Source organism: Brassica oleracea, chromosome C3 (assembly GCF_000695525.1).
Source record: "Brassica oleracea var. oleracea cultivar TO1000 chromosome C3, BOL, whole genome shotgun sequence".
Classification (NCBI taxonomy): Eukaryota; Viridiplantae; Streptophyta; class Magnoliopsida; order Brassicales; family Brassicaceae; genus Brassica; species Brassica oleracea.
The window spans coordinates 56,682,856-56,693,208 of NC_027750.1; the positions used below are offsets into that span (position 1 = coordinate 56,682,856).

At 35.0% G+C, this 10,353-nt stretch overlaps 1 protein-coding gene across 1 annotated transcript in view; it reads right to left on the minus strand.

The window, feature by feature from the left end:
• The window catches only part of LOC106334885 (pectin acetylesterase 7-like), a 17,788-nt gene extending 12,806 nt beyond the window's left edge, over positions 1 to 4,982 (minus strand). The window contains exon 1 of the mRNA XM_013773268.1: positions 4,842 to 4,982. Coding sequence (XP_013628722.1) covers positions 4,842 to 4,978 — 137 coding nt within the window. The 5' untranslated portion in view covers positions 4,979 to 4,982. The remainder of the gene's footprint in view (positions 1 to 4,841) is intronic.
• Positions 4,983 to 10,353: the final 5,371 nt, after the last annotated feature.

The following is a 10,353-nucleotide window of genomic DNA, read 5'->3' on the forward strand; positions in this document are numbered from 1 at the left end:
ATGTGGCAATTGGTGGCCCTTTTTGGCTGAGTCAGCTTTTTGAGAATGAGGAAGTTCTCTATGTTATTAGCTGACTTTGGTCAGGCTTATGGTGGCCTATTTTGGGTACAAATGCTTTTGAATTTTGGTTGTTGGCTTGTAGTATAAAGCTTTGGTGTTTGTTTAGCTTCTGTGCTCGGAAGTATTATGAGTGTTTTCTTTATTTTTGTTTCATGGCCTTTGTTTAAGAACGTTGATGTGGTTGTTGATGTTGTTGACCGTTTTTAAATATAATAGATGACAAAAAAAAAAAAAAAAACTACATTGTCATTTACCAGAGAAAATAAATTTTGTTTGAAAAAACCAATAATATATCCCACTTGTTTTAATATTCCACTAATCCACACTTTTATACATCCAACATTCATGCGCATATTTTATTAAATAGATGTTCTGCTTTTTATTCTCAGAAAAACTTTATAGTAGTTATCGGTAATTATTATCTTTGATCAGAGTTTAATCCATTATTTCATATTTTATTCTAGAGACTATACATAAACCATTGGTGACCATTGTATTGCTTTAGTCCCTTTTGTTAACAACATTTCCGTTGCTAGTATTAGCCTATTACGTGTTGTCATTTTGAGATTTCACACCATATTGTCTCTCACTGCGGAAGATAATTAAACATTAGAGAACCTCGATCACATCAATTACCAAAATAACTTCCGATCACATCAAGTGATAAGAAACTTTGTTTAATTTGCAGGCTTCTTGATGCATAAATGGGTTATGTGATAACTATTGAATCAAAGAACTATATTTCTCAAAGAACGCTTTGTTAAAACTCTCTCAATGCTTTAGAAAACAACTCAAAAAACTAAAGCTCTCAAACTCATAAGATATGCAAACACCCTTGCATCTCTTTATATAACTTTATAATTATCCTAAACTCATTAGGATTAACACAACTCTATTTCCTAATCCTTTAGATAAATTCAAACACAATAGGATTAGGTAGCTTGTACTCTAAGCTATTTCATGCTTATCTCAACACTCTCCCCCTTAAGCTTGAAATCTTCTCTCTTCAAGTCTTGAACTCCAATGAGACTTCTCATCTCTACAAACTTAACTCTTCCTAATGCTTTCGTAAGTATATCAGCCTTCTGTCTTACTCCTGCAACATGTTCGACATTCACAAGTCCTTTTTCAACACATTCTCTAATGAAATGGAACCTTGTGTGAATGTGTTTGCTGCGTCCATGAAAAACCGGGTTCTTGGACAGAGCTATTGCCGACTTGTTGTCGATCTTTATCACCACAATCTTGCCGGGACGACCAAGCACCTCGTTGAGAAGATCCTGCAGCCAAATCGCCTGCTTCGCCGTTTCTGTCGCTGCCATGAACTCTGCTTCACATGATGATAATGCGACGATCTCTTGTTTCTGAGAACACCATGTAATGGGGTTACCACCGAGGTAGAAAATGTGACCAGTCGTGCTCTTTCCATCATCTGGATCAACATTGTAGCTACTATCACTATAGCCAACCAAACTCTCATCCGACTTTGCCTCAAACACCAAACCATAGCTCAATGTCCCTGCCAAGTAACGGAGTACCTGTTTCAAAGCCACGTTGTGTGATACCTTGGGATTGTGCATGTATCTGCTCAAGATTCCCACACTGCACGCAAGATCAGGTCTCGTATGTAACAAGTACCGAAGACAACCAATGTTTCTGCGGTACTCTCTCTCATCAACTCCTTCTTCCTTCTCTGCTTTGCCGAGTTTAACTCCTGCATCCATGGGTATATGCGCAGAGTTACATCCCATTAAGCCAGCTTCCTCCAAGATCCTAGTAGCGTACCGTTCCTGACTCAAGATTATGCTTCCTTCTCGTTGAATGACCTCTATCCCAAGGTAGTAGCTCAATCTTCCGAGATCGGACATCTCAAACTTTGCCGCCATAGCTCTTTTAAACTCGTGAATCATCTCTATGTTAGACCCTGCCACAAGTAAGTCGTCCACATAAACAGCCACTAGCAAGAGATCTTCGTGTTGCTTCTTCCGGTACAGAGATGGTTCTTTAAGACATCGTTCAAAGTTTAGCTCACACAAGACCGTATGAAGCTTCTCATTCCAAGCCCGAGGAGCTTGTCGCAACCCATAAAGCGCCTTCCTCAATTTATAAACTTTATTCTCACTACCTTTCACAACAAAGCCTTCAGGTTGTTTAACGTATACCTCTTCTTTGAGTTCTCCGTATAAGAAAGCAGTTTTTACATCCAAATGATGTAACTCCCATCGATGTGAAGCCGCCATTCCTATGATCAATCTGACTGTTTCGATGCGAGCAACAGGTGCAAAGACCTCGTCAAAATCTACTCCATGTTTCTGAATGTATCCCTTGGCTACAAGCCTCGCTTTATACTTGTTTATGCTTCCATCGGCATTCTTCTTCACCTTAAAAACCCATTTCAATCCGATTGCCTTACAGGTTGAAGGAAGATCAACTAATGTCCAAGTATTGTTCTTTTCTATCGACTTGATCTCTTCTTTGCAAGCATCTCTCCACACTTTCTTTTCTTTTGCTTCACCATAACTCCACGGTTCTTCATTGATAAGCATAAGAAGGTTCTCGAACTCAGCCTCACATAGTAAATCATACTGCTCGTCTTCCTCACATAATAACTCATAGTCATCAAGATAACTCGGTTTGTTGATGATACGAGTAGACCGTCTTAGTATCTCTGGTGGTTGATCAAGATTCTTCTCATCTTCTTCGCTTTCTTCATCCTTAATACTCACCCCACTACTTGCGTCATCGTTCCTATCTTCCTTGTTAGCAAAATCTATCACACCCATCTCCGTATGTGGCTCCTTCTCTGTTTTTCTCCACTTCCAACTCTGTTCTTCACAGAACACGACATCGCGGCTTACTATTATTCTGCGAGTCGATGGATCCAATAGCCTATATGCTTTTGATCCCGGTTCAATCCCAAGATGCACCAATGGTCGTGACCTATCATCTAGCTTCCTCAAATGTGGTTTATCTACTTTCACATGCCCCACGCAACCAAACACTCTAATATGTTCGATGCACGGTTTCTTTCCTCTGTAGCTCTCGTATGGAGTTTGTAGTAACAAGGTTCTTGTAGGAATGCGATTAATAAGGTACGTTGCGTGCCTAACAGCCTCACCCCACAAGTAATTTGGAACATCCATAGCTTTTAGAATGCTTCGTGTCATCTCAAGTAACGTTCTGTTTCTTCTCTCGACAACTCCGTTCTGCTGCGGCGAATATGGAGCGGTTAGATGACGACTAATCCCTGAGCTTTCACAGTAATCTTTGAACTCTTGGCTTGTAAACTCTCCTCCCCTATCTGTACGAAAGGTTTTAATCTTTAATCCCGTCTCTTGTTCAACCAAGCTTCTGAATCGTTTAAACTTTGTGAAAGCTTCACTCTTTTCCTTCATGAGAATGGACCACATGTATCTTGAATGATCGTCTATTAAGACGAACACATATCTGTTACTTCCAGCAGTTTGTGGTGTAATAGGACCACACAAATCCCCATGTATTAGCTCCAATACCCTTGAAGCACGATATGAGCTAGCTTGTGGAAACGATTCTCGTATTTGCTTCCCACGCAAGCAAGCTTCACAGATTTCTTTTTCAACTCCAAACTTGGGCATTCCGATAACCAAGTTCTTGTCCACCATCTTCTTTAGGTTACTCAAGCCTATATGCCCTAAGCGTGCATGCCACTTTGATGATTCCTTTAGATGTACTAGCTGCAAACATCTTGTATTTTCAACCTCCATTGCCACCTTATAGAGTCGATTTAGAGCTCTCTTTGCTTTCACCAATAATCTCCCTTCACGATCATACAAGAGTAGACAATCATCTTTCATCCTCACCTCACAACCAGACTCAGTAGCTTGCCCAAGACTCAAGATATTACTCCTAAGATTAGGAATAAAATAGATGTCTGAAAGTTCCTTGCGTTCACCATTCTTAGTTAGGAATATGATTGAGCCTTTTCCTTTTATATCTATTCTCGAATCATCACCGAATCTCACTTTCCCAGTCACTCTTCTATCAATCTTGGTGAAGAACTCTAGATTCCCTGTCATATGGTTGCTTGCTCCGTTGTCTAGGTACCATAGATTATCAATGTTGGACGAGGTATTGAGCTTGCTAGGTATAACGTTGCGTTCGTTAAGGAATACCACCTCATTCATCATCAACTCATCAGCCTCATGTGTTGTCTCTGCCTCGCTTTCATTAGTCTCTTGTAGCTTGAGAAGTCGGTCAGGACAATGCATAGCAAAGTGTCCCATCTTGTCACAACGGAAGCACACAACTTTGGATGCATCTCTTTCTTGATAATAGCCACCACTCTGTTGCTGTTGTCCTCCGTTTCTCTGATATCCTCCATTCTGCTGATAGTATTGGCGTCCACGACCTCTCCCTCGATTTCCATAACGACCTCCTCTGCCTCTGCCTCTTGAAGAGTCATATCGTTCTTGTGTCTGCGTCGGTCTATCAGCATTAGCGTACATGAGCTTGCTCTGTTCCTGATCTTCTTGTTTTTCTGTTTCGTCTTCAGCAATTCTCTCCTCATAAGCTTTTAGACGTCCCACAACATCCTCAAAGCCTGTTTTATCAAGATCAAGAACCTGCTCTAACGCAACTAACAAGACAGAACCAAATATATCAACTTTATTTATATTTATAACAACGTAATTAATTCCATGAAATGATAATGGTCTGTGAATAGATCAAATTGCAGAACTATAAAACCAAAGAAGGATAAAATAAATTCAAATAAAAAAGGAATCCACAAATATGAAGCTTACCTTATGAAATGGAGTCCTTCAACTTCTTCTTTGATTAGAAAGAGTTTTTTTTCATAAAAAAAAAAGCTCTTTGGTTTATGAATGGATACAGAGGAAGATGAAAGAGATAGATTTAAAAGTCCATGGAAGCCAGCCATTGTTGTCGTTTTCATTATATAAGTAGATCCACATGTTACAACTTTTTAATTTGCTTTTGTTTATACTTTTGCTTTAATTTGCATAAAGGTTTTTCTTTGTATGACACAATTGTGAATGGCATAGCGTGCGTGTCAGTAGATTCGCCAGGTTAATCCAGCGTCAAGAAACTACCCTGTATATTAAATTAATAGCTAATCCTCTTTTACTATTATTATTTTAATATTATCAGAATTGATAGATCAGTGTAATTTCTAAGTAAATTCAGAGAATATGTGAAGATTCACTTGCATAACTTGTTAAGTTTTATTGTATCTGGAATAGTTTTTTTTCTTACAACTATATTTTGTAGAAAATTAATTTGGTTGGTTCTAAATTCGATGCAATAACAAACTAACAAGGAAAAGGAGACAGTTCTCGATTTTATTTCTTGTTAGACCTTGAAATACTTATTATGCATACATATTTAGATATTCAGCCATCTAAGGTATCAATTTTAAATATCAAAAAGGTATATTATCAATTGTATTGTTGGGTAAAAGTTATGTAAGGTAATTATTGTATGCGTCTTTTTCACCTGAACTTTTCATATTTAATTACAAATATTTTAACTTTAGGTTATATATCGCTGAACACAATTAAACTAGATAGAAAATATGGTCTGGCACGAGTACTATTACTAAAACTGTCGGTGCACCGAGCTAGTAGCTGCGCAACAGCCAAAATACTTTACAGCTTTTTTGGTAAAGTAACAAAATTTAAAAGTCAGACCTTTCTCTATATTATATACGAGTATCATATGTAAAGTAACGAGTGTAGTGAAGATAAGTATAAGAATTAATCCACTTTATAAACTAACTTTGAACTCCCGTGTTATTAACCAAATTGCCATTATTTAAAGTATCTTGGACCTCATTTTAAGAGTAGTAAAACTTCAAAATGAAGATTTAAGAATTCCAACCATGACTCCAAAAAAAAATCTTTAAAAGTTCATTTATTTGCAATATAATCTTTGATATTAACAAAAGTTACTAATATTTATGAAAGAAATAATTATAAAGACCAAAAATAAAATACAAGATAGTTTTGAGGATTTGAGGTTGGGTTGGAATGACACAAAACTTCAAAATTTGAAGATTTGAGATTGGGTTGGAGATGCTCTATATTATTAGGCCTTCAAACCCTCAAATTTTAAAGTTTTTTACTCTCCAACAAACCCTCAACCCCTCAAATTTTGAGGGCCTTAACAGTGAGTTCCACTATTCATACCCTCAAAACACTATTTATTTTTCAGTTTAGTCTTTATAAATTCGTAATCCACATATATTTGTACTAGTATTAATTTTCTTATCACTTTAATCCTTATAACTTTATTTCACTTAAATTTTCAAATATATCTTATATATATATATATATATTATTAATACATAAAATATATTAAGATGTTAAAATTAATAAAAATTAATATTACATAAAATATATTTATTATTTCACATAAAAATTATATTATATTGAACATTATATTACAAGTTAAAGATCAGAATTACAAGATTAAAGATCAAAATTTGCTATCTTGGCGGGATCATCACGTTATTGGAAAAAGAAGTATTGCATGATATAATGACAACATGCTTGCAATGCATAACATGATAATTGAAGATGAATGTGATATCAACGCACATGTTAGAGATGCAAGACCGGCACCATAAGCAACCGTTGAAATGGTGATAAATGAATATGCTCGATTCTAACAATTTTTAACTCGTAATCTTCAGATAAAAAATCAAGAGGCTCATTTCTTACTTCGAAATGCGCTGATTGATCATACATGAGAATACTATAGAAATTACAATAATGAGTAATTTGTATTTTTATATATTTTTATGAATTAATGTGTATTTTATTATTATTTTATGTAACTTTGTGTTATAATAAATTGTATTTATAAATATTGTCTTCAATAATTTCAATGCGTATGTACTATCTATCTATGAAAAATATAATGATAATAGTTAACTTATATTAAAGTTGAGGACTGAAATGCAAATTACATAAAACTTTAAAGATAAATTTAAGGATTTTTTTGGAGTAATCCACCCCTAAACCCTCATTTTGAGGGTCACTGGCCCTTAAAATGAAGTTTCTTATTGGAGATGCTCTTCCAACATGCCATCAAACCCTCAAATTTTGAGGTTTTTTGTTCTCCAGTAGATCCTCAAACCTTCAAATTTTGAAGGTCTCAATAGTAAAACCTCAAATTTGAAGGTTCACTATTCAGGCCCTCAAAACACTATTTACTTTTCAGTTTAATCCTTCTAGTTATATAACTTACATTTAATTATATTAGTATTGATTTTTGTATCACTTTAATTTTCTTAAATATATTTCGACTAAATATTCAAATATATTTATATATATGTTATTATAGATACATAAAATACATAAATATGTTAAAAATTGAAATTAAATCATCAAAAATATAAATATTATGTATATGTAGTTTGAACATTTTCGTAACACTTTTTCTAATTAATGCATTTTTAAGAGATTTTTTTAAAGAAAAGTTTGGTGAAACCAAAATATCTCTATATAAATTATAAATGTTATGTTTTATATTTTTAATTTGTATGTATTATTTATATGTATAAAGTTTGAAAACTATAATTAAATTATATCAAAATTGAGGACTAAGATATAAATTATCTAAAATTTTAAAGATAAATTTGAGGTTCCTCATTGGAGCAACCCATCCTCAAACCTTTATTTTGAGAATCCTTGGCCTTCGAAATGAAGTTCCTTGTTGGAGATGTTATTAGGTGTGACAACATTAGAATTATTCTCACATCCTATAATTAGAAGTCATTTTTTCACTAGACTAATTACATATATTGTCATTATTCATTACAATGTAGCCTACATATATTATTATTAATATACTATATGCTTCATATCTATATAATCGATCACACACACGCGGCATACATTACAGATTTTTTCACGAGTTGATTTGTCGGTTTTAGTGACTGTATTTATTATAAAGCTAACCCATATAATAAAACCCATATAGAACATGATAGGAAGCCATGGTTATGACAATACATGATATATAATATATTAAAATTGTTGTTATCAACCTCACATATATAAGATAATTATAGGGTATAGTTTATTCCCTATATATAATAAATACTAGAGTCATGGTTCTGGCGTTGTGAGATAATATACTTTTAGTGGGTAATATAAACAATTCATAATTATGTTCTTCTATAAAACTTTGATACATGACATTTATTTTGATTAATAATTTTTTATATATTTGATGAGATAAGTGACATTTATTTTGGGACTGGACAATATAAACTGTTTTATATTGTAAACTCAAAAAGCCGTATATAAAAATTTATGAGCACTTCTTGAAAAATTATAAAATACTTTCAAAAAGGAATACCATATTAAATTTCTTGCAATTCCTTAATTTTTGAAACAATAACTTTTTATCACGAAATTATCATAAATGGTGACATGCATAAAATTTGAAAATTTATATAATTCTTGCCGATTAAGTTTAAAGAGAATGTCATTTTTAATGTGGACTTCTTTAATTTTTGCTATATGCATATAATACTTTCTACAATTGTCTAGAAATCTATGAATAATCAGAGATTTGCAACATTGATCTGTGGCAATATCTAAATATTTCGGGTGATGAAAAGAGATATCAAATCCAATAACCGAACCGTGGTCCCTTATCTTGTCACTACAAGAAAACACCGGGATTCCGACGAAAAATATCGTCGGTATGTCCTCGGAATAACGGTATTCCGAGGACATACCGACGAGAATGGTCATCGGATATTTCTCGTCGGAAAGTAAAATTTCCCCAGAATTTCCTCGGAAAATTCCGAGGGAATACCGAGAATTAAAGATTCCGAGGACATTCCGAAGAAACATTTCCTAGGACTGTTCGTCGGTATCTCCTCGGATCTTTCTGATGGAGCGGTCCTCGGAAACATTCCGAGAGAAAAGAGGTATTGGAATATTCCGACGAACCTCGACCGTCGGAATATTCCAAGAAACCTTAGCCGTCGGAATATTCTGAGGAAGTGTATCCGTCGGGATATTCCGGGGACATATGTCCCTCGGAATATTCCGAGGAAGTGGTCGTCGGAATATCCCGAGGGATACACTTCCTCGGAATATTTCCAAAATAATTTTTTTTTTAAAATTAAAAATTTATTTTTTTAATTGAAATTCAAAAATATAAAATTAAAATTGAAATAGAAAACATATTAGATAATATTCAAAGTTGTACAAACCAAAATAAAACATTAAGAGTTTTTGAAAAAAAAAAAAAACTACGGGAACTGCTCGTTCGGGTACATCCTCTTCAACATCTCCATCATTTGCTCGTTCTGCTTCCTCGTTGCCTCCCATCCCGCCTCTTAATCCGCCATCTTTTGCTCCAACGCAGCTATGCGGTCATCTTTGTCCTTCAAGTGGTCCATAAGCCCTTCTAGATCAACATAGAGCTGTGGTGCAGAAGGAGGAACCGACCGGGCTCGACGACCCAAACCGACCAAACGTCTCTTCTTCTTTGGAACCGACTGAAATAGAAAATAAATAAATTTAAATAATAGAAAAGATGATAAAATGAAAATAAAGAAATAAATGAACTGAACTTTTTTATAAAGAACATAACGATTCAACGATTTCGTTGATTCGAATCCGAGACAAGTTGGTCGAAGCCGTCGAAGTGGCGTCCAAGTTGGTTTGAAGCAGAGATAGACGGGTCTCTTCGTCTTCCTTCTGAGTTTCGATCAGGCTGAGCACATCCCTAACAACACCATCATCAATCTGCCCGGTGGGCTTGTTGGTATGCGCCGTCTTCATTAGGACGAAATCATCAAGCGGCTCGCCATCATTTTCATCCGCCTTGAAAAAAACAAAAGTGAAACAAACATTAGAAATTAGAAGAATTGATAAAAAAATAAAAATACTTAAATAACTAAAAAAAAAAAAGCTTGAACTTACCAAGCGATCACCCAGAGTGGCAATAGTCTGGGCACCCAATTGTGCTTGTACATGCCCTTCCCGCCACGATCGCCTTGCAGTTGGCGGAGTTGGTCACGGAGATTCTTTTCGTCTTGTCCTTATCCCAATGCACACACAACTCCTCCCAAACCGTGTTGTTGATCGACTTCGGGACCTTTTAATAAAAAAAATATAAAATAGTTTAATAAATCCAAAAATGGTTTAATAAATTAAAAAAAACCTCGTTGATGAGCCACTTCTGCTTCCACTCGTAGATCTGCTTCCCATAGTTGTCCATAACTTTATGGACGAAGGCGTCACGGATAAAGTTCGTGTGATCGGGATT